Genomic DNA, 25,418 nt, shown 5'->3' with positions numbered 1-25,418 from the left:
ACTCCTTCAGTCGTCCGACGGCGGACTTTACCGGGACGGCGGAAGTGGTGTGGTCGGTCCAGGCGCCACCGTTGACGGTTTTCAGGCAGGAACAACAGTGCCAGATCCCCACAGCTCATCTTCTCATTGTGGTTTTGCCACAGAAGGAGCAAGCGTACTTGGCGTGCTGGCTCATTTCAATCTTCTTCACCGTTTTCCTGAGGGAGGCACCCTAACGGGCCCCATATTTACCCACGATTCCGACCTCCTTGGGGCGTTTAGCCATGTTGCCACAAACTAGGTCTGAGCCCAGAGAGGCCCTATAGTATACTTTTGCTCAATTTATGCTGTGGCTTCTTTTGCTTATCATTATGTTTGTGGGATTCATTCATATTATTATGTGTAGTTGTAGATCACTCTTATATAATATTCGGTCCTGTGACTATTTGCTTTTCTGTTGTTGAGCCTAGTTTTTGCTTAGGTATCCAGAGCTTTCATGCTCTAAAATTCTGGTACTTCATTCTCTCCCCACAGTCAAGACAGAAAATGGAAAAAAAAAAAAAAAAGATCTGTTTGTACTGGTATGCTTGACAATTGATACCGTTTAGTAAAAATATCCTAAAACTTGGATTTAAGTAATGGCTTTACAACATAACTAGTTAGATCATATTAGGCAAGTCAGTACACCTTTCTGAGCCTGTTTCCACATCTTGAAAATGGGATAATAATGTCTGCCTCATCTAACCTAGAGTGTTTGTTAAGGATCAAAAAGTGTAAGAAACCAGGCAGTGTATATATATGAGCATATGAAAAGAAAAATAACAAGGTTGTCAGTGGTGATGTGAATTTGTTGTTATCTAAGCAAGGCATTTGTGCTTTTAGCTTTTCATTTCTGGTTGCGGAATGGAAAGTTTTAAGAATATATACACATGATAATGGTATTTAAGGTAGGTGTTTTTACATGATTAGCAGTTGTAACTGTTGACAGTGTTAACTTTGAATATGTACAGACTGAAGGTAGAATAACAATGAAAACAAAAAGCTCTCTTTTTGTATGTTCAGGCTCGATTGTTTGATGAACCTCAGCTTGCTAGTCTTTGTCTAGACACGATAGACAAGAGCACGATGGATGCGATAAGCGCAGAGGGCTTCACCGACATCGATATAGGTAAGTCCGGCAGCTGCGAGACATGCCGCCTACGTGCAGCAACGCCTTACCGGTCAGCCTGTCTGCCGGACAGGCCGTTCCTGTAAAGTAGTCGTTTTTCCAGATTCGGTAAGTCTACCTCTTAAGAGTTTTGCTTTATTTTGGTGATATATTCCTAAAAGTCCTAACTACTTTATCACGTTTTAAAGAAATGTCAAATTCATTGAATGTACACCGTGTGCATGGCATTATAGAAGGTCATTGAGGAAATACAAAGAGTAGGATGTGATGTTTCTTAAGGAAAATATGATCTAATTGGAGAATCAAGGAACACATATGTGAAAATATGTGAAAATAAGACACTAACAGAAAATTCTGGATAGCATACAGCAAAATGTGATTTTGCCTTTTCTGAGCTAAATGTTATAGAAAATAACCACTGTGCAAATCCAAAACACGGGAAGATTACCTCAAATTGAGTAGCGTTAGGAAAGTCTTGAGAGGGGAGATTCTGATCTGGGCTGTAAAGAATGGGTAGTATTTGGATAATGCAGAGGGGAGGGCACTTAAGGCAGGTGGAACCACAGGAAGAAGTGGATGGAGGAGGGGGGGAGGGGCTGTGCGGCAAGTTAGAGCCTGGCTGCGCAGGACCGGCTAAGGCTAAGGAGTTTGACTTTTGTTGTAGGAGAGCAGAGAGAGCTGACCCAGGCTTGTGACCTGAAATACTGTCTTCACCATGATGAACACAAAATGTATATTAGATATCTAAGATTGTCTGTTATCCATCTTGCCGGCAGACAGGAAAAAGTATGGGAAGGGAGAACACGCCCATCTTGAAAGCTTTGGCCTTGAAGTGGCACCTGCGTTTTCACTCTTCATTGTCTCAAATTCAGTCTCCTGATCCCACGTGACTTCAGCGGAAGGTCAGGAAGAAGAGAGAATGGCACTGGCCGCCTCCTCTTTCTGCCCCTGACCTAGTCTCCTGCCGTTCTCCCCGTCACTCCCTGCCTTTCATATACACTGGCCAGGGTTATTTCTCTTTTAAGCCTTTGTATTTACTATTCCATTGATTAGAATCCTTTCCCCCCCGAGTATGTATGTGGCCTCCTCCTTTATATTATTCTGATACCAAGTTAAATGAGACCGAAGACAGACCACCTCAGACCTTAGTCAAAGTAGATACCACGTTCCCCTGAACAATCCCTGTGCTGTTACTCTGGTTGATTTTCCTCATGATATGTTTTACTATTTGAAATTCTTAAGTAGATATTTGTCTGTGTATGTTTATGATAATTGTCTAGCTTCCCCACCTAGATTGTAAACTTTTTTTTTTTTAAGACTTTATTTCTCAATAATCCTTACACCCAACTTGGGGCTTGACCTTACAACCCCGAGATCAAGAGTCATGTGCTTACCGACTGAGCCAGCCAGGCACTCCTATTGTAAACTCTTTAAAGTCAGGGACTTTGTCTTGTTTACCACTGTATTTCTAGCACTGAAGACAGTAGAACATAGTACCTGTTCAGTTAATATTTGCTCACCAACTGGACTGTCTAGAATGTTGCCTTTCCTTCCCACCTTGGCTAGTTCTCACTCAGTCTTAATGTCTTGGCTCAAATTCTACTTCTGCAGCGACTCCTTTCTAGAGAGCTGACATCCCACCCTCTTCCATGACATTTAGTGTATTCTCTTATAACAACATCCCATTGATAGCGTGCCTGTCTATTGCACAGTACCTTGGGAAGGATTTATACTCATTTTGCATTAATTATACTGAAGGGCAGGGGCTAGATTCCTCCCCAGTATACGTAATAGGCCATTGACTGGATGTTTGAGAGCCCCAAGCACTGCCCACATTGCTAAGGAAACATTGCTTCATCCTAATTTTCTTCCCCTTAAGGGTTGTCAAGTACTCCGTTTGTACTTCAGTCTGTATTTGAAATAATACTGTTTGCATCTGGATGACTTCCTCCTGGAAGTTCTTTTGTAAATAACCCCCATGTTAGGCATGCCATTGGAACCTGGAATTCTTGAAGGAGGTGCCTTGTACACGGTAAATACTCTCTAAATATTTGTTGATTTGATTTGACTCACAGCTGCTTATATTAAAATCTAGCCTTGCGTTGTGTTTATAAAACAAAACCTTAGATGTTTTTATTGTCTTTATTAGGCTCTTGGCTGCCAGTAGAAGACCTGTGTGTTTCCACACCATGGTCTAGTTTGCCTCAAATGCACTTGTTAAAACTTGCTATTGAAGGAGAAGTCTAGGAGCTGAGAGAAAGCTGGGCCAGGCTTCGGGAGCTCTTCGCACAGTTTATAGTTTCAGATTCTGGGGAAGCTTTTTCTCCTCTGGGATTTGAATATATGTTCTGGAGGGAATGTGCTTACTATTCTCCAAGTAGAGAGAGACCGTTTCTCTCTTAGAGCTTTTTGCTAAGGGAAGAAGATAATATGTCACGCTGATAGGAAAAAAAGCAAATTTACATTATGCTAAAGGCAGTATAATGTGCTTTCTTTTTCCCCCCTTGCTGATATTTTAAGTTTTTGTGTTTATCTTTACCGAAGTTTACTAGCATATGGAGTAGAGATTTGTAGATCCAAGGTTGTCTGTTTTTTTTTTTTTTTTAAAGATTTTATTTATTTATTTGAGAGAGAGAATGAGATAGAGAGAGCATGAGACGGGGGAGGGTCAGAGGGAGAAGCAGACTCCCCACTGAGCAGGGAGCCCGATGCGGCACTCGATCCCGGGACTCCAGGATCATGACCTGAGCCGAAGACAGTCGCTTAACCAACTGAGCCACCCAGGCGCCCTGTTTTCCCATTGAATGATCAGTTATGGTCAGTGTATATTCCTAATCCTTTTAAGTTTTGAGGCATATAGGTTTACATTCATTTACCTGTGAAAAAGTTTTATGGAGCCTTAGTTTGTATTCATCTGCTCAGCTATAAGAGAAGGAAAAACATGATTTAAAAAAAAAAAAAATTTATAACCTATTCATTTTTAACATATCATTGTGCCCCTATTATGTTCTGGGGACTGAGACATCTTTGCTGGAATGATAGCTGTGGTTTGATAATTGACCAAATATTTGGATGTAGTATGAATGTAAATTTTTTTTTTTTTAAGATTTTATTTATTTATTTGACATAGAGAGAGACACAGTGAGAGAGGGAACACAAGCAGGGGGAGTGGGAGAGGAAGAAGCAGGCTTCCCGAGGAGCAGGGAGCCCGATGCGGGGCTTGATCCCAGGACCCTGGGGTCATGACCTGAGCCGAAGGCAGACGCTTAACGACTGAGCCGCCCAGGCGCCCCGAATGTAATTTTTTTAAAATAAAATTTTCTTAGATGTGTAATACTGGGTAATTTAAGCATATTTAATGTCTTCATTGATTTCTGCTGTATATGGCATCCTCATTTTTATTTGAATCTTGTGGTTATTAGTGCTCATTATTATGAATATCAGTTATTGTATAGTGAAGCCCTCAGGCCTCTGAAGTGTTTTTTTTGTTTGTGTGCTTTTGTTTTGTCTTTAAATATTTATTTATTTATTTTAGAGGAGGAGGTGGCGCGTGCAGAGGGGAGGGGCAGAGGGAGAGAGTCCTCAGTCCCCACTGAGCACAGAGCCTGACTCATGGCTCAGTTCCATGACCCTGAGATCATGACCTGAGCTGAAACTAAGGGTTGGATGCTCAGCCGACTGAGCCACCTAGGTGCCCCCCGTGTGTTTGTTTTTTAATCTTCCTCTTTGTGTAAAGACTCTTGACTGTAGTGCTTTTCAGGCACCTACTTCTACTTTTCAGATTTCCTCTCTTCTCTGCCCCTGTTTGTGTGCAGCCTGTTGTTTTATCTAGTCTTTTGGCCTCTCAGGCCCCCTCTCTGACTTCTGCTTTTGATCTACTGTAGAGAATCTGAGCTAATTTTTTACAATTTTGCCTCTGATAAAAGGAGAAGGATTCCAAGTGAGGGCCTGAGTTCTGGGCATGACATTTATACTTGGAGGTCAGATAGGGAGTTCAAACTTAAGATGTCCCAAATTAAACTCCAGATCTCGCCTCTCACCATCCCCCAAAACCTCCTTCGTAGGCTTTCCCATCTCGAGTCACTGTCCCTGTCATCTGTCTGTTGCTTAGACTATAGACCTGGGAATTATCCTTGACCCCTCTCTGTCACCCTCTATATTCAGTCTGTGAGGACATCACATGGAGTCATCCTTCAGAATGTATCCTGAAGCTGATCGTCCTTCACTTCTTCTTTATGGTTCTGGCCATTATCACATCTGCCTGGGATCAGAGCAGGAGCTAACTGATCTCATTTCCACTCTTACCTCCACTAGAGTCTCTTCTCAACATGGCTGCCAGCATGATCCTTTCACAACATACAGTGTCACAGCCCCAGATCTGCCAGGGGTTTGTTACCCTTTCCAAAACCCAGATGATCTACAGGGTACTGTAGGATGACACCCCCATTTCCCCCTCTTTCTGGCCTCACCACCTACCACTTTTCCCTCCTGCTCACGGCACTGCAGCCACCCTGGCCTCCTGGCTGGTCCTCAGACTTGCCAGGCACACCTTCATGTGAGGGCCCTCACACTGGCAGTCCTGGAACAGTCCTTCTGGTTAGGCCTCGGTTTGGCTGACTCCCCCCGCCTCCAGTCAGGTCTTAGCTCAGGTGAGCCGCCCACGCCATCCTATTTTAAACCACTTAATGGTTCCCCTTGCTCTGCTCTTCGTCCTACACTTGTCATCTAACATAGTAATGTTTACCCCATTAGAACATAAGCTCCATGAAGGCGGATGTTTAATGTTTTTGTTCAGTGATGTATCCTCAGCATCTGGAATCGTGCCTGACGCATAAAGAGTGCCTAATAAGGAATATTTGGGGAATGGGTACATGGTTATCTGTAGACTTTATGAATTTATGTCTGTTACTAATTTGAAGCCATTTTCTCTGACTGACTTACTAGTAATCTTACTCTGCATATTTGAGTTTGCTTGATAAATGGCACGGATATACAAGGAGATACTCTGCCTAAGCTTCCATGTATGATAAGGAGTAAGTTGAATGTTAACCTTAGCAATTAAAGAAGTTTTCTTAGCAAAGAAAACTTTGCTGTTTAATTCCTTTCATTCTTTAATATTTTTAAGTATAGAGTCTATAGTTTTAAGTATCTGACCTGTTTTTTATTGAAATGTGAAAACTTAACATAAGCCTGTTTGTCGGTATTGTTTTGGTAAAGAGCAAAATATTCCTAATTTGATTTATTTTTGTATTTTACTTGTAGACACACTCTGTGCAGTTCTGGAAAGAGACACACTTAGTATCAGAGAAAGTCGACTTTTTGGAGCTGTTGTGCGATGGGCAGAAGCGGAATGTCAAAGACAGCAGTTGCCTGTGACTTTTGGAAACAAACAGAAGGTTCTAGGAAAAGCACTGTCCTTGATCCGGTTTCCACTGATGACCATTGAGGAGTTTGCAGCAGGTAGGGCTATAACTTGACCAAAGTCTGGGTGAAACCAGCCGTCAGCGAGCCTCCCTGTGTGAGAGGAGCCCCTGATAGTTAGTGAGTTCTAGTCACATGATACAGGAGTGTGAGTGTGAGTGTGTGTGAGTGTGTGTGTGTAAGTTCATTTACTTCTCCTGGAAGCCCTCCAAGATAACATTACAGGTTATTTATTTTGATCTGTGCATTAGCTTCTTTTTCTTTTTTGAGTATAGTTGAACACAGGTTCCATTAGTTTCAGGTGTGCAACGAGATTCTGCTTGACGCGGTTATGGGCTCCCCCCCAGCGTAGCCGTCTTGTCACCACGCATTACAGAGTCATTGACCGTATTCCCTGTGCTGAGCCTTGCATCCCCATGACTAATTCATCCCGTACCTGCAAGCCTGGACCTCCCACTCCCCTTCACGCATTTTGCCCGTCCCCCCTCCCCAACCTCCCCTCTGGCAACCACCAGTTTGTTCTCTGTATTTAGGGGTCTGATCCTGCCTTTTTTGTTTATTCATTTGCTTTTATTTTGTTTTTTTAGATTCCACACATATGAGTGAATATAGGTTATATATATATATTTTAAAGATTTTATGTATTTATTTGACAGAGAGAGACAGTGGGAGCAGGGACACAAGCAGGGGGAGTGGGAGAGGGAGAAGCAGGCTTCCCACGGAGCAGGGAGCCCGATGCTGGGCTCGATCCCAGGACCCCGGGATCATGACCTGAGCTGAAGGCAGACGCTTAACGACTGAGCCACCCAGGCCCCCCTAGGTTATATTTTTAAAATACTATGTATATAAAAATCGTATTTCTGTAGATTAGAGAACTGAACCTGAGAGGTATTAAGTGCCTTGCTCAAGGTTATAATGATAGATCTTTCTGATTCTTAAGATCGATGCCTTTTTTTTTTTTAAAGATTTTATTTATTAGAGGGAGAAAGAGCGAGAGAGAGAGAAAACGAGCAAGCACGAATGGGGGAGGGGTTGGGAGGCAGGAAGGGCAGAGGGGAGAGGGAGAGGCAGGCTCCCCACTAAGCAGGGAGCCCCCACTCGGGACTCAAACCCAGGTGCCCCCAATCGACACCTCTGATGTAAAAGCAGAGAGACCCAGGGACACCTGGTGGCTCAGTTGGTTAAGTATCTGCCTTTGGCTCAGGTCATGATCCCGGATCCTGAGATCAAGCCCTGATGAGTAGGGCTTCCTGCTTAGCGGGGAGTCTGCTTCTCTCTCTCTCTCTCTCTCTTCCTCTGCCTCTCCCCGCTGCTTGTGCTCTCTCTCCCAAATAAATAAAAATCTTAAAAATAAATAAATAAATAAAAATTAAATAAATAAATAAATAAATAAATAAATAAAATCAGACATACCTGGTTTTGAATCTTCGTTCTGTGACCCATTCTCCTTATCCATATTGACATTGAGTATTACCTGCTTTTAAGTCATGGCCAGGTTGATTTAAAGGAAAAAGGAAATCTCATTACTATTTAAAACTATATTTACTGGCCATTTGTATTTTTTCTTAACATTTATGACTTTTGTTTTTTCTACTGGGTATTCAAATTTTTCTTATTGATTTATCATAAATGTTCTTATTTTCTCCCAATTTGTTTTTGTTGGAATCAATTTTTTTTTCTTCAAACTTTTTTATTGACGTATAACAGCCATATAATAAGGTGAACACACCTATAGAACCACACTTGATATCAGTTTATGGTATATTATCAGTACCCTAGAAGCCTTCATCAGGCCCCTCCAAGTCCCTGATCTCCCTCCCAAAGGTGACTGTTTTCTGGCCTCTATAAATTAGTTTTGTCTGTTTTTGAACTTTTCTTAAGTTTTTATTTTAGTCACCTGGTGCTTATCACTACAAATGCACTCCTTAATCCCCATCACCTATTTCACCCACCTCCCCTCTGGTAACCATCAGTTCTCTATAGTTAAGAGTCTGTTTCTTGGTTTGCCTCTCTCCTTTTTTTCCCCCATGATCATTTATTTTGTTTCTTAAATTCCACATATGAGTGAAATTATATGGTAATTGTCTTTCTCTGACTGACTTATTTCACTTAGCCTCATACTCTCTAGTTCCATCGAGGTCATTGCAAATGGTAAGATTTCATTCTTTTTTATGGCTAAGTAATCATTGTGTGTGTGTGTGTGTGTAGCACGTGGTCTTTATCCATTCTTCAGTTTACAGACACTTGGGCTGTTTCCATATCTTGGCTATTGTAGATGACGCTCCTATATACATAGGGGTGCATCTTTCCCTTTGCATTAGTGTTTTTGTATTCTTTGGGTAAATACCCAGTAGTGTGATTTGCTGGATTGTAGCGTAGTTGTATTTTTAACTTTTTGAGGAACCTCCACACTGTTTTCCAGAGTGGCTGCACCAGTTTGCATTCCCACCAACAATGCAAGAGGGTTCCCCTTTCTCCACGTACTCACAAACACCTGTTGTTTCTTGTGCTGTTGATTTTAGCCATTCTGACAGGTAGGAATCTCACTGTAGGTTTGATTTGCATTTCCCTGATGAAGAGTGATGTTGAGCGTCTTTTCACGTGTCTGTTGGGCATCTGTATGTCGTCTTTGGAGAAATGTCTGTTCATGTGTTCTGCTTTTGAACTTAACATAAAGGAAATGATACATACAGTATGTGTTCTTTGATGTATGGCTTTTTCTCTTAACATGTAAATTCATCCCTGTGGTTGTGTGTGGCAGTTGCTCATTCTTTTTCAAATTGCTGTATAATCTATTGTATGAATGTGTCATGATTTATTTATGTATTTTAGTATTGAACATCTGGGTTGTTTCTTTTTGGAGGCCATTAAGAACATTCTTGTACATGTCACTTAGGGTACACATGTAAACATTTCTGTTGAGTATTTTTTTTTTTTCTTAAAGATTTATTTATTTATTTGAGAGAGAGAGTACATGAGAGGGGGGAGGGTCAGAGGGAGAAGCAGGCTCCTCGCTGAGCAGGGAGCCCGATGCGGGACTTGATCCCGGGACTCCAGGATCATGACCTGAGCTGAAGGCAGTTGCTTAACCAACTGAGCCACCCAGGCGCCCCTCTGTTGAGTATTAAACAAGTGGAATTGTTATGTCATAGAGTGTGCATATGTTCAGCATTAGTAGATCTGGCCAGATGTTGCCCAAAGTGATTGTTTACGTTCATGCTCAACTGCCGAGTTAAGAGAGTTATTCTAGTTGCCCCACATCCTCTCCAAAATTTGGTATTGTCTGTTTTTGTAGTTTTAGTCATTTGGTGGGATGAGGACATACTTTATTGTGGTTTTAATTTTGTGTCTCTGACAGTTAATGATGTTGAATGTGCCAATAACTGGATATCCTTATTCAGGTCCTTAGTTTCTTTGTTGATTTTTAAGAGTTTTATATATTCTGGATACAAGTTTTCTGTCAGATATTTGTATTGCTCATGTGGATTGCCTTTTCATTAATGCTGTCTTTTTAAAAATTTATTATTTGAAGTATAGTAGACGTACAGTGCTATATTAGTTTCAGGTGTACAACATAGTGATTCAACAATTCTCTACATTACTCAGTGCTCATCCGGATAACTATAGTCACCATCTGTCACCATGCAATGTTGTTATAATATTATTGACTATATTCTCTATGCTGTTCTTCTTGTCACTGTGACTTACTTATTTTATAACTGGAAGTTTGTACATCTTAATCTTCTCCACCTGTTTTGCTCATCCCCCCCCCCCCGCCCCTCCGCCGACCATCTCCCCTCTGGCAACAACAGTTTTGTTTTCTGTATTTAAGAGCCTTTTTAGGGGTGCCTGGGTGGCTCGGTCAGTTAAGCGTCTGCCTTCGGCTCAGGTCAGGATCTCGAGGTCTGGGATCGAGCCCTGCATTGGGCTCCCTGCTCAGCGGGGAGTCTGCTTCTCCCTCTTCCTCTTCCCCTGGCTTGTGCTCTCTGTCTTGCTTATTTTCTTTCTCTCAAATAAATAAATAAAATCTTTGAAAAAAAAAAAAAGAGCCTGTTTACTTTTGTCTTTGTTCATGAGTTTTTTAGAGTCCACATAAGTGAAATCATACGGTATTTGTCTTTGTTTGACTTATTTTACTTAGCAGAATACCCTCTAGGTCCATCCATGTTGTTGCAAATGGCAAGATCTCATTTTTTTTTTTTTTTTAATGGCTGAGTAATATTTTATGATCATAATATATACCACATCTTCTTATCTTTTTGTCTATCAGTGGATACTTGGGTTGCTTCTGTATCTTGGCTTTTGATAAATAGAAAATCTTAATTTTTTTTTTTTTATTTTTATTTATTCATTTGAGACACAGAGATACAGAAAGAAAGAGAGAGCATGAGCAGAGACAGACAGAGAGGGAGAAGCAGGCTCCCCACTGAGCCAGGAGCCTGATGTGGGGCTCGATCCCAGGACCCTGGGATCATGACCTGAGCTGAAGGCAGACGCTTAACCATCTGAGCCACCCAGGCGCCCTAGAAAATCTTAATTTTAATGAAGTTAATTTATCCATCTTTTTCTTTAGTAAGGTGAAGGCTTTCTGTGTGTTCTTTAAGAAATTTGCCAGTCTCAAGGTTATTAAGATACTCTCTGAAGTTCTCTTCAAGGAGTTTTAATATTTTACATTTAACATTTAGATCTTTAAACCAGTTGGATTTTTGTTTTTTTCTATTGTTTTCTCACACATGTATATGGTGTGAGGTAGAAGTTAGGGTTCATTTTTTTTCCCCGTGTAGCTACATATTAAAAAACTATCCTTGCCCCATACATTGCAGGGCCAACTTTGTTGTAAATCAGGTATTTTGTTTTAATTAAATCTGTTTCTGGAGTGTGTGTTCTGTCCCACTGTTACATTTGTTTATTCTTGCACCAATTCTGCATAGTTTTACACCACATCTTGAAACCTGGTAGTGAAAATTCTCCAGCTTTGTTCTTCTTCAAGATTATGTTGGCTATTTTTGGTCTTTTTTGCATTTTCACATAAATAAATTTTTTTACTGAGCTTGTCAGTTTCCACCCCCCAAAAATCATGGAATTTTGATTGGAATTGCATTGAATCTGTAGATTGGTGTGGAGATAATTGACATTTTTATAGTATTACTAGTCACTAATATTTATAATATTTTTATAATACTACTAGTCTGCTGAGAGTTTTATCATTAACTTTATCAACTGCTTCTCTTTTCAGATAGTGATACAGTAGTTTTCCCCTTTATTTTTTTGAATATGTAATTGACTTTATTAAGCAATGCATGAATTGGGCAGCATCCCATCTAGCAAGTAGAGAGATGCTCTTTGCTATATTTTCTTAATATGGTGAACTACACTGATTTTCCAAATTAAACCTACTTTGGGGGGCGCCCGGGTGGCTCAGTTGGTTAAGTATCTGCCTTCGGCTCAGGTCATGATCCTGGAGTCCCAGGATCGAGCCCCACGTCAGGCTCCCTGCTCAGTGGGGAGTCTGCTTCTCCCTCTGACCTCTCCCCTTTCATGCACTCTCTCTCTCATTCTCTCTCTCTCTCTCAAATAAGTAAATAAATCTAAAACAAAGAAAAAAAAACCCCACCTACTTTGGATTCCTTATATAAGGCAGACTTAGTTGTCATTCTTTATCCTATGTTACCAAATCCAGTTTGCTAAACTTTTAAAAATATTTTTATGACCACTTCATGAGAGAAATTAGTCTATAATTTTCCTTTCTTGGAATGAAATTGTGAGGGGCGCCTGGGTGGCTCAGTTGGTTAAGCGACTGCCTTCGGCTCAGGTCATGATCCTGGAGTCCCAGGATCGAGTCCCGCACCGGGCTCCCTGCTCAGCAGGGAGTCTGCTTCTCCCTCTGACCCTCATGATCTCTCTTTCTCATTCTCTCTCTCAAATAAATAAATAAAATCTTTAAAAAAAAATATTATTAAAAATGGAATGAAATTGTGAGATTTTGATTACCAGGTTTATGCTGGTCGCATACAAAAGTTAATGTTTCTTTTTTCAGTGGTCAAGAGTTTGTGTAATATTGGTGTGGTTTTTTCCTTAAATGTTTAGGAAAATTCACCAGTGAGGTTATCTGGATCTAGAGTTTTCTTTGTGGCAGATTTTGCTTGTTTGTTGTTGTTTTAAAGATTTATTTATTTATTTGAGAGCACTATTAACACTTACGTTCTATTAGATTAAACTCAAATGGATTTAGAAATCTGTAAAATTAAATGCATACTACAATTTTTCTACCTCACTGTTATTTTACATCTTCCTGGGTTTGAATTCACATTATTATGTGAAGTATTACAAAGTTAGGAACTGAAGTCCAGGTGCTTTTCCTGAGGGTGTGTTTTTATTTCTGCAGGTCCTGCTCAGTCTGGAATTTTGTCCGACCGTGAAGTGGTCAATCTGTTTCTTCATTTTACGGTCAATCCTAAGCCCCGAGTGGACTACGTGGACCGGCCCCGGTGTTGCCTGCGGGGGAAGGAGTGCTGCATCAACAGGTTCCAGCAGGTGGAGAGCCGCTGGGGCTACAGCGGCACGAGTGACCGCATCAGGTGGGCTGCCTCGCCGCGAGCGCGGGCTCCCCTCCCCTCTCCTCTCCTCCCCTCTCCTCGCGTCGCGGGAGATCACTGACCGGGTTTTCTTTCCGTCTTTGTCTGATACATTTCAGAGTTAGGACAGCAGCCGGGAGTCAGGGAGGTACAGCCATCTCCTCGCGGGACCGTGAGTGAGAGGACCTCTCGGGAACCGAGAGAAGGTAGAAAGGCTTGGGGGGCTTCCTGCGGCCTGGGTTCTGTCTGGAGTGGCGCGGCGGGCCGGCAGGCTCTGCACCTTAACTCAGCGAACACTTGCTCTTCAGCGTTCCGCGTGCGCTTCCTCTTTGCACGGCACACAGCTCCGTGTCCAGTTACAAAAGCTTGAATGGGGAGAACGATCAAGAGTCTTGAAAGACGCACGGATATAATCCTGTTGGAACTGATCTTGCTGTATTCTGTTTTCTTTAGGTTAAATATCAAAATAGAATAAGTACCAGTTTTCATAAAACAGACCTTTTGGATTTTTACTTCTTTAATGGCACTTTAGTATCAAACTAGGAACTAATAATACGTTTGTTAAAAAACAGAATTCTGAGGGGGAGGACTCATAAATATTGGGTGAAAATGGAAATAAATGCATTTGTGGACTATTTAATAATCATTCACAGTGAGGATATTATATATGAAAATTTATGAGATGAGGCCAAAGTGTCACACAAAAGGACAGTAATAATCTACTTTTAATAAATAGAGTAGAAATCAATGATTTAAGCATTCAACTCAAGTAGCGAGAAAGTGAATAGCAAAAGAACAATAGAAAAGAGAAGGGAAATAGATAAATGTAGAAATTAATGAATTTAAAACTAGAATTAAGAAATCCGTAAGCTGGTTCCTTAAAAAAAAAATCAACAAAATAAATAAACCTCAAAAATAGTAAAAGAAGAAAACATACGTTTAGAAATAATAATGGGGATATAATCATATACTAAGGCAATTTTTATTTTAATTCTGAGTTTACTCTGTGCTAATAAATTAAACATCTTGATGGAATGGATCATTTTATAGGCAAATATAAATTATCAAAATTGACTGAAGAAGAAAGCCTGAATAGACCAATTACCAGTGGAAGGAATTAAAAGTTATCAAAGAACTGTCCCTTCACAAGGTGGTTTTTACAGGTGAGTTTTATCAAACCTTCAAGGAACAGGTCATTTCCTTGAGCATTAAAAGAAGAAAATACTTCTTGGTTAATTATTGAAAGAAGCATAACCCTTATACAGTAGTCTGATGAGACAAAAACATTTCTAGATCAGTCTCATTGATACAGAAGAACTTCTACGTACGATATCAGTGTCTTGAATCTAGCAATACCTCAGAAAGATAGTACTGTATGAGCAAACAGGGTTTGTTTGAAGACTGAAAAAATGGCTCAGTATTAGGAAATATATTAAACATCCATTCCCCACAGTAGCAGATCAAAGAAGAAAAGGAATTTGATTGTTTCAGTAGGTGTCAGAAAGACTTGATAAAATTTCACCTTCATTCCAGATATAACTGTTAATAGACTTGGTCTAGAAAAATTCTTTAACGTGATAGACTATCAAAACCTCAAGATAGCAATGCTGGCCAGCCTTGCTGTGTTTCAGCAGTATTCTTCTAATTCTGGGTGATGTGATTTATTTATGATTATCATAAAGGGTAAGGAAATTAGAGCCTTGAGTACCGGAAAGGAAGAAGTCTTTTTCATTATTTGCAGATGACATTATCTACATTAGTACCAGTTCTCCCTTTTTTATAATAAAATATTTTATATCCCCTCTTTAATAACCTGAAGAAGTTCATAGACTGTATACTTCACACATTGTTTTTAATTACCATAATGACCTAGTTGTAATGGAGCAGTAAATGTAACTGAGATCAAATAAAATACATACTTCAGTATGTAGGCTCTGGAGCAGGACACACTAGAAGACAGACGGAAGCAGTCTGTCCATGCACACCAGCGTGCTGAGACCGCTATGCTTACAGGGGACGGGTGTAGCATACTAAGGTGTCAAAAATGCTGCCAATCATGTCATTTTCTTAAAGGTTTCAAATAAAACAAAGAACAGTCAATCCTATTTATTTAGTTTCCAGATTTGCAGCTCTCTTACTCACTAAAATTTATTCGTACTCCCAAAATCAATACTCGCAATGCTTTCTTAAGTCATAGGAAAGATTTTCGTTGCCAGGGAAGTGTGTTCCTATTTGAGGTCACATGAGGAGATGCTCTTTGCCTTCTTATTTCCGCTCTCCTGGGGGAATGGAGACAGTAGAGGGCAGTGCAGGGCAGGCGCTGGGCCCTGTGGGCATGTGAATCCTAACTCTGCACCTGTTGGTGGGTGGCCTCTGGCAAGTCACTTAACACTTCTGAACCTTTGTTTTCTCTTTTGTAAAATAAAGAAAATGGAATCTATTAGGATGAGCGGTTTTTAGAGGATTATAACCCATGTGAGGTGTGTCAGTGTTTGTGTGTGTGTGTGTGTGTGTGTACACATGTTCCCCCCAGGAGCAGTGGTTTAGTGTTTGTGGCAACTTTATAGAATATGATTAGTGCAAATAACAAGAATTGACTATATAATATTTCCACTATATATTAATCATCTCTTGTAAAGGTCAGTGAATATTAAAATTGTCATAAAAAAAATCTTTGAAACACTGTGTGATGCTGGGGACTTGGAGACCCCACTCTGCAAAGAGAACAGAGGGTTGGATATAATCCCCTAATTCCTTCCTTTGCACAGACATAAGACACATCCTCTCTGCAGAAGTGGTCTTGCTTTATAACAACAACAAGCAAAAATCTTTGGTTTGTAAATCAAGTAGAATTAGGTTGAACTCTTATAGTTATAAATGATTTGTCACCTACGTGAATTCTGATAGGACACTTGAAAGTTGATTGGGATTCTTTGTTTTGGGAGACTGTCCTAATCATTGCTGGCTCCTTCCAGTAGTGTCCCTAATCCTTTGTGAAAACAGAGCTTGGCCTTCTTGAGGACAGAACTCCTTTTGAGAACAATGGATCCATCTGGATAACCTCAGGATCAGTAAAAATCTGTTAGAACCAATGGAAGAGAATAGTGGCCACTTGTGAAATGTATATGCAAAAACCAGTGATGTTCCTATGTGTCATCAGAATTCAGTTACAGAGATGGATGGTGGCAAGGGTTGAATGTGCTCAGTGCCACTGAACTGCACACTTAAAAATGGCTAAGGTGGTACATTTTGTTGTATATTCTGGCACAATAAAAAGATGAAATTTAAAAATATTTAGATTTTCAGTTAAAATATTAAGAAATATCCCACTTATCATAGTGACAACATAAAGGAGCAGGAATAAATCCATTAAGAAACACACGGTCTAGTACCTTTATGAAGAACTAGAGAGCTTCGACTGGAGTCAGTGTCTTTCCAAACTAAGCCCTGTATGTTACGCAGTTCCTTTCAGAAGTCACATGTGTTTGGTATGGAGGAGTGGCTTGGCAAAGTTATTCTAAATTTAATCTGGAAGACTAGATGTTTCTCTTTTTAAAAGAGCAGCATGGATCGAAAGTGAAAAGTATTGTAAAGTTAAAGTAAGTGTTACATGGAACCTAACATAGATGAGCATTTAGAAGGGGAAGAAAGGATTAACCACTGGGAAAATAAAGTTAGATCCTTTCTGATCCCATCTACAACTATTGGTATAAAGTCAAATTTTAACATTAAAAACATGAAATCATGAGAGTGCTAGAGGAGGTGAATGTTATGATGGGGTGAGAGAGGCCTCTTTAAGCTTGGCAGAGATCATAATTTGACTACAGATAATCCAACATTTTTACTTCCAAAGCCACCATAAAGTTAATAAGTAAATGACAAACAGGGTACTTTCCGTAATGGATATTTACTGACAAAGCACAGCTATATAACACGGCCTTTCAAATCCACATGAAAAAGACATTCATCAGCAGAGAAAAATGGGAAAAGAACATGAGTATTTCATTAAAGAGACAATCCAGTAGATGGTAAGCATATGAGCAAATGTTTTAACTCATTAGTAATCAAAGAAATATAAGCAGAATTTGTCAGTCATCAGTTTCTCAGTGGCACAAAGACATGAAAATACTCAGGATTGCTGAGCATGAGATAGAATCAATTTTTGTTCCCTGTGGGGTGGAAAGTGTGCTAGTCTTCCCAGAAAGTAATTTGATAATGTTTATCTAAAGCCTTAAGAACATGCCTTTCATTTTCCTCAGCAGTTCTACTTCTAGGAATTTATTCTAAGGACATAATTAAGGCCCTACAAGATTATTCATCACGGCACTGTTGTATGATAACAAAATCACAAGTAACCTAGATTATCCAACAATGAGAAATTAGTTAAATATAGTGGACCAGTAGTAATCATTTACCTTTTTAAATGAGAAAGAAGTTGCAAAAAATATGTGTGTGTGTGTGTGTGTGTGTGTGTGTATTCTGAGATGATTTTTAAAGTAATGTGTTCATAGAAAACAAGTCTTATTTTCCCATTGTTAAAAAATAGAACTTAAAGTCTGAAAAGAGAATGCACCGAAGGATAAATGGGGGCTATCTCTGGATAGTAGATTCAGAGATGCTTTAAAATTGTCCTTGTTTGTTTAGCTGCATTTTCTAATTTTTTTTTTTACAGAGAATATATTACTTTTTTAAAATAAGAAAAAACCCGTATTATGAACAATATATTTAAAACTCTTAAGGCAGTCCTGGCACTGGACTGTAGTGGGTAAGAGTGTGGGCGTTTTGGCCCAAGCAGACCTGCAGTCGTGTCCCAGCCGTGCCACACTTTGTGACCCAGGCAAGTTAATTTCTCTAAACCTCAGTTTCTTCAACTGTCAACACGGAGGGTAATAAAAACAGTACTGCGTTGTTGAGTTTATAGAGCTGTTACGATGATTAAAGGAAATAATTGATGTAAAATCTTGAAGCCCAGCACCCGGCCCAGGAAGGACTCGGCGTAGTGGTGCTCAGTGCTGGAGTAGTGAGCACTGACGTTGCTACTGAGGAGGCCGAGGGCCCCGGCTTTATGTCACAGGTGCTCGCTGATCATACGGTCTCTCAGTGCTACTTGTGCTTACTGTCAGTTTTTGTACGTTCATAAATGGAGTAAGGTGGGTCTGTTTCTTAACTGTTACGACCAAACTGGACTTGCTAATTGTTGCAGTATGAGATCTCATTCTGATCCACCTGCGTAAATCAGGTCCTGACCCTGCGCTGCACACTGTGTTCTGTTACGGCAGCCGCTTCCTTCACAGCTCTGATCACAGCCTGGAATTACTGATTGATTCCTTTGCTTACTTGCCTGTTACTAGCGACCTCCATTTGGCTACAGGTGCAGTGTGGGTAGACTAGCTTGTTGACCATTATTTCCCTGGTGCCAGGCCCAAGATCTAAATCTGACAGGCTGTAAGTATTCATCAAGCTGAGAAATTGTTCTAGTTTGGGCTGCTGGGTTTTGGTCCTAATGGCTGACAAATTTGTGTTCCTGAAGGAGATGGGCACACATATTTGGACTAATACATCATTAAAATTATCATTACAACAAAAGTGGGTGTTTAGGTTAAATAATTTCCTTTGACTCTCAAAAATGTATAGTACAGAAAACAAATTCTACTTAAGTTAGCATTAAGTTAAAATTTACTCTAGAAGGAGTTTTTTGGTAAACAGATAACACCTCCAAGGATATCAAATTTATGACAGTTTTCCTTTTTATGAGCAAAATTAGTTATTCCAGGTAACACTTAAAAGTTTTATAAGCCTTCAGAATATGAATACTTATTGAATTATGTGTATTATTTTGTATTTGATTTCATTCTCAGGTTCACAGTTAATAGAAGAATCTCTATAGTCGGATTTGGTTTATATGGATCTATTCATGGTCCCACCGATTATCAAGTGAATATACAGGTACACTTTCTTCCTCACTGTATGTAATCTTGAAATATAACAAACGTAATTTTACAATAAGATCTCATTTTGACAAAATCCAGATTTCAATATAATTATCAAAGGTATCAGAAAGCCTAGAGAGTTCTGTTTTACAACCAATCAAGAGTGGTTCCAGAGAATTGGGGTCCTGGGGTCCTTCACAGAAGCATTAGCATAGAAGGAGCTCTCCTTTCTCCAGGGAACACTTCTATCGGTCATTTCTGCTGTGCATTGGCTGTCTTAAAACATCCACCGGCTTTTTCCATGGCACTTCGAACTCCAGGGCTTGAAACTGTTTAATTTCTCAAAACTATGAACACCTTCTGATTCCTGATTGTCTGACTAGACCCTGCCTCATGCTTTAGATCTGCTCCACCTCAGTTCTTAATCCGGAAGAAAGTTAAATACCTCTCACATTCCCTTCCAGTAAACCAGTGTTCTCCCACTATTGTGATTACACACCCCAGTTAGTAAAATTGTTTTCGAAACACATCTACGCTGGGTTTGTATTTACAAACTATGCACATGTGATACTGTACTTTGATATTATGCATAAGTTAAAACACCAAATATAGAAATGAGAAAAGGAAGTAAACAGTGAAAACTTTTATCTGTAGAAAATAACTTTCTCTAAAATGTTATTAATATATTAGTGTTAGTAGTAAAAACCTTGGTGAACTTTATGTTCAAAATACATCATGAGTTTTCAAAATACGGAGCAATTCAAAGGTCTGATTTGATGACTGTTGAAAGAGATTCCTCACTACCTCACAAAGATCCCTTGCTTCAAATGGAAGAATCGCATTATTGTCTCTGCTCATGACATTATGCTCATTGTCTAATCCTGTCTGCTAAAGTTACATTGTAATTCAGCTGGGGCGCCTGGGTGGTGCAGTCAGTTAGGCCCCTGACTCTTGGTTTTGGCTTGGGTCGTGAGATGGAGCCCCGTGTTGGGCTCTGCGCTCAGTGTGGAGTCTGCTTGGGATTCTCCCTCTCTCTCTGTCCTTCCCGCTCATTCTCTCTCTCTCGAATAAACAAATAAGTATTAAAATAATTTAGCTGATGGACCCCTGGCTGGCTCACTCAGAAGAGTATGCACCTCTTGATCTTGGAGCTATGTGTTTGAGCCCCTCAGGTGTAGAGAATAAATAAATACTTAAAAAAACAAAATCAGCTGATAAATTTACATCAGTCATGTCAATTTGTCACTCACTCTTACAAACCAATTAGAAAGTGACTTTTTTTTTTTTTAAGATATTATTTATTTGAGAGAGAGAGCATGAGCAGGGGGAGGGGCAGAGGGAGAAGCAGACTCTGTTGAACAGGGAGCCTGACATGGGGCTCGATCCCAGGACGCTGGGACTATGACCTGAGCTGAAGGCAGGCACTTAACCGACTTCGCCACCCAGGAGCTCCAGAAAGTGATATTTTTAATATTTTTAACAAATAGGTTCCAAATGCATTGAAATTGTTTGAAAGATTTTAAAGGTTAGAAAATTTTATTTTTATTGTGTTAAATGCAGTAAAACCACAGCAAACCTCTGAGGGGTATAAAAGCTTTTCATGATAACTCCCCATTTCACTTTATAAGGAGTATTAAGATCCTATCCCAGTAGGATCAGTGAACCCACTTAAACAGGCTGTATAATCTTCAGGCCTGAGAGAGGGCATCAGGGATGTAGGTATTACATTGAAATGGAAAAATATAAAAACTCTGAGTAAAATGAGAAATAGGACTTGTCTTTACTTTCTTCCCCCAGTGGCTAGCGTCACACACCCTCCAGATCCACCGCCAGATAGACCGTCCTGGGTCTGAGTCTCAGCTCCACCCCCTCGAGGTGTGGTGGTGGGCAAGTTATATAGTGTCCCCCAGCCTCAGTTTCCTTGTCTGCGGTGTCAGCCGTGGCGCCCACCGTACAGCTCTATGAGAGGGGATGTGTGTGAAGTATTTGCCATGTGCTCTGTCGCGGGCGTTGCTGGAATTGTTAATGGGATTCGCACAGCAGCCTTAGGAAGAAGGCAAAGCAAGTTTTCCCCCAAGTGAAACAATAAAACGGGCTCAGAGAAGTGCCGCGGTCTGTTGTGGATTCTACTGCCTCCACCGGATCCTGGGGCTTACTGCTTGGCCCCAGGACACCAGCATGCTGCAGTTTTAAGTGTTGTTGTTTTGTTTTGTTTTGTTTTAAAGATTTTATTTATTTACTTGACAGAGAGAGAGAGCACAAGCAGGGAGAGAGGCAGAGGGAAAAGCAGGCATCCTGCTGAGCAGGGAGCCCGATGCAGGGCTCGATCCCAGGACCCTGGGATCATGACCTGAGCCGAAGGCAGACGCTTAACTGATGGAACCACCCAGGCGCCCCGGTTTTAAGTTTTTTATGGAACTGTGATAAACATTTAGAAAAGTACACATATTTCTAATGGTACATGTGGCTCGCTTTTCATACACTGAACACACTTGTGCAGCCAGCGGCCAGATCAAGAAACAGGGCATTAGAGTGCCCTGGGAGTCCCCTTGTGATCTTTCCAGTCACTATCCCTGCAGAGATGACCACTCTCCTGTTTTTATCAGATGTAAATGAAAAGGCAGGTCTTTGAGCCTCAGCCTCTGCATGTGCTGTTCCCTCGCACGGACCTTTGTAACCTGGTAAGCTCTGGAGCTTTTAAAATTCCTCTGTGCAGCCTCACCCCTTGCTGACAAAATAAAATTCTCCTCCACTGAGCAGCTTCACCTTACGTGTCGCTCTTACTGCAAGCGCCATACTGAATTGTCACTGCACACATGTCTAGTGACTAGAAGCTCCTTGAGAGTGTGTCTTTCTGTGCCTGGCACAGATTATGGAACTAAATTGAAAACCCAGGATTTTCACATTTTCCATATCTGTGTACCTGAATATTGCATTTCAGGTCGTTTTAATTTCGACGTAGGAAATGCTGTGAGAATTTTCTCGTGGCAAAACACAGGCTAGCAAGGAGTAAAGGCCCATTTTCCTCAGCATCTAAAATCCAGGGGCTCTAAAAACCAGTAACCCGAGCCGTGTGTCTTCTGTGGAAGCCCCTCTGTCCTGCTGCTGCGCCCCAGTTAGCAGGCATCCTCCCTGCCCCTGACGGCCTATTAGAGACATCTCTGGGGGTTAGAGGTAAGTACAGAAGAATCACACAAGAGACGCAGTCGCTATTCCTCAGGGCTCCGTACTCCTTTCTGTGAAACCTGGCTTCAGTTGATGTAACTCAAGTGTAACTTCTCTTTGAAAAATTACAGATCATTGAATACGAAAAAAAGCAAACCCTGGGACAAAATGATACTGGATTCAGTTGTGATGGGACTGCTAACACATTCAGGGTCATGTTCAAAGAGCCTATAGAGATCCTGCCCAACGTGTGCTACACAGCATGTGCGACACTCAAAGTAAGTCTTCCAGAATGTTCCACAGGGTGAACTGGGGGGTTTCCTCTTGCATGTTACAGAGTGGTTTTCCATAGAAGCTGAGAGTCCCTGACGATAAAGCCTTTAGGAAGAGGGGAAAGAAGGAAGCTGGGAGTTAAAGTACTCTCCACTGGAGAAGCTTATGTGTAATTAAGTTTAAGATATATCAAATAGCTTCCCAGCACAGCTCGCAAGAAGTAGCCCTTTGCTTGAGTAGGAGTTTGAATGTTTGACAGAAGATAAAATAATTATTTTCTTAAAACCATTTCACTGTTGTCTAAAAGCAGACTTCTACATTCAGTATTTTTAATCATTAACCGGCTTTGTAGCAAAAACTTCATTTTTCATGAAATGGTTTAACATAAAGTTTCATATAAGAACTATAATGAAATATAATAGATTGTTAATCTAATTAAAACAATTGAGTGCTTATTAAATGAGAATTACTAATGAACCTTTTGTTCTCATTTAGGGTCCAGATTCCCACTATGGCACAAAAGGATTGAAGAAAGTCGTGCATGAGACACCTACTGCTAGCAAGACTGTTTTTTTCTTTTTCAGTTCCCCTGGCAATAATAATGGCACTTCAATAGAAGATGGACAAATACCAGAAATAATATTTTATACATAATTCAGCATTCTGATACATCTTGGCTAAATAGTACCATACCATCTAGTCTCAAAGGCATAAAAAACTGGCCACAAAAAATAGTTTGGGTGTCATGAATATTTAAAATTTTAAGATAAGAAACATTTTAGTTTCTTAGAGGAGATGAAGAATGTTGATTTAAATCTCTGCATGGTTTAAAAGCAGATTTTCCATTTTCTTATAACCTTAGGGGAAAAGAGAACTGGGCGTAACTATTTAAAACAAAACAAAGCTCAGGTCTTTCAGCTTTATCTTGTATAATTTCATAGATCAGCTGACTCCTGGTCTTTCCACAGTTTTATAGAAAGATTCTTGTTTCAGACAGCTGGTTTTGTTGTTGATGTTGTTTTAACTGTTGTGAAGGTTAGATGAGTTGGACTTACAGGCTTATCTATTCTGAAGGTTACATGAGATGAGATGGGTCAGTATTCCTAAAGAATTCCCATTAATTCACATAACTAATTTCAGAAAATTAAGAAAACTGACCTTATATTTGGAGTTTTGAAGTATCTGGTTGTTAGCATTCAGAATAGTGCTAGAAGTAGGCCTAATAAATGCCCAAGAACATTCTCAATGTATTTACAAAAAAGGATATTTTATAATAGTATATAGTCGTGTTACGTAGTACAGTTTTAAACTATAAATGGAGTTTGTACAGATTGACAATAATGTGACATCAACAGAGGATCTAAAGGTAGAGTCTAAGACTGGATTCTTTATCGCTGAACTGCACCATTGTCCTCGTGTGTCTGTGTGGGGGATGCTCCTGAGAATGCCCGAGATTGAGATGGCGCTGCTGCTGGCGACCGGCCAACCAGCGTCAGTTCCCCATTGGGGCGATAATCTTACATAACAAGAAACTGAATAAAATACTGACCTTTCTAACAACTACTTTGAAATTTTAAAGAGAACCAACAGAGTCACTCCTGAAAAGTATACTTTCTGTCACCTACCCAGTTCTACCCAAGAAGTAAGATAGGTTTCATATTTATGACCTCACTCATGTCACAGGTACAGCTGTATTAGGAGCGGATAGGAAGTATACCTGGTAGAGTAACATTTGTGTACTTTTTTATAAAGCAAAATTTTTATATAAATAACATTCTCTTTTTCCCTCAAAAGTGATTATCTTGTTAAAAAAAGCTTATGTGTAATTAAGTTTAAGATATATCAAATAGTTTTGGAAGATGGTTAAAAATCACAATTCTTTTAAGTAACAACTTAAAAAGAATTGAGGTTTTCTAAATAATAGTAATTAGGACAAAAATTTTTCATCTAAAATAGCACTTCATTTTATATTTTTAAGAAGGTAGTGAGGTGTGTTGGTGGCGGAGGTCTCAAAATTGCTGAAGAAGGGACATTTTTCTATCTCTGGTATCTTATGGCTGTAAACCTCAGTTAACTGGAATATCTATGAAATGTATGTGGTTCTGGTTAACTAAAGATTAACCAGCAAATACCCTGTAGTAACCGTTATGGAAAGTACTTCTACCTTGCAAAGTATAGTATGCCCTGGGTAAGTAAGTTAATGTTTTTTTGACATTTGAGGCATTTCAAATGCTTTTCAGGTATGTTGCACTGAACAATGATTGTAACTGAAGGTAGCTATAGAAGGGCTAAGAAACGGAACTGTTCACTGATCCGGGACATCCCCTGGAATTTTTAAAAAAATAAATATTATCCTTTTATTTCTTTGTTATTTGTCTTTTTTTTTTTTTCCCCCTGGAAGTTGAATATAAGACCCTGTTCTGGGACAAGGATCCTAGTTAATTGAGGTTTAACCTTATTTTTAATTTATGGAAGTAATGCAACACAAAATAAGAGTGCCTCGCTGCTGCCTTAGCAGTAATCACTCCTGCCGTCTATCTGCTGCTTCGTCCTTTTTTGTGGCCTCCGGTTTTTCTCCCTTGTTCTAATCTCAGGAGGTGGGAGAATGAAGACTCTTCTCGTTATTTACTCTGTTAGGGTTGTTTGGTGTTAATAATCGCTACCAGAACGATCGCTGTGTTGCGGGCTCTGCACTAAGTAGCTGACACATTCTCATCTGTGCCTCACATCAGTGTGAGTTAAGTACTGTTCTAAAACCCACTTCACACGCAGAGATTTCATGTTTCTAAAGGTCCGTCAGGGGGAGGCAGAATATAAACCCAGGTCTCCCTCCCAAGCTGCAGCTCCTGAATATCCCTGAGATGATGCACTCTCCGCTCTCTGCCCCACTGCCATCATCCTGGCTCA

General features: G+C 40.1%; 1 protein-coding gene and 1 pseudogene across 1 annotated transcript; one reads left to right on the top strand and one right to left on the bottom strand.

Moving 5' to 3' along the window:
- LOC115943585 (large ribosomal subunit protein eL43 pseudogene) overlaps positions 1-265 on the bottom strand; it is a 926-nt pseudogene extending 661 nt beyond the window's left edge.
- A 726-nt stretch (positions 266-991) lies between these two features.
- BTBD1 (BTB domain containing 1) lies at positions 992-24,871 on the top strand. The gene is made up of 6 exons (XM_081831775.1): positions 992-1,147; positions 6,410-6,607; positions 12,954-13,146; positions 19,002-19,089; positions 22,370-22,516; positions 23,007-24,871. Exons 1-6 carry the CDS (start codon positions 1,105-1,107, stop codon positions 23,163-23,165), a joined length of 828 nt encoding a protein of 275 aa, XP_081687901.1. The 5' UTR covers positions 992-1,104; the 3' UTR covers positions 23,166-24,871.
- The last annotated feature ends 547 nt before the right edge of the window (positions 24,872-25,418 follow it).

The sequence above is a fragment of the Leptonychotes weddellii genome, chromosome 9 (genome assembly GCF_054177405.1).
Source record: "Leptonychotes weddellii isolate Sample4059 chromosome 9, ASM5417740v2, whole genome shotgun sequence".
Lineage (NCBI taxonomy): Eukaryota > Metazoa > Chordata > Mammalia > Carnivora > Phocidae > Leptonychotes > Leptonychotes weddellii.
The sequence above is the reverse complement of the archived record's forward strand: the minus strand, read 5'-3'. Positions and strand labels throughout refer to the sequence as shown.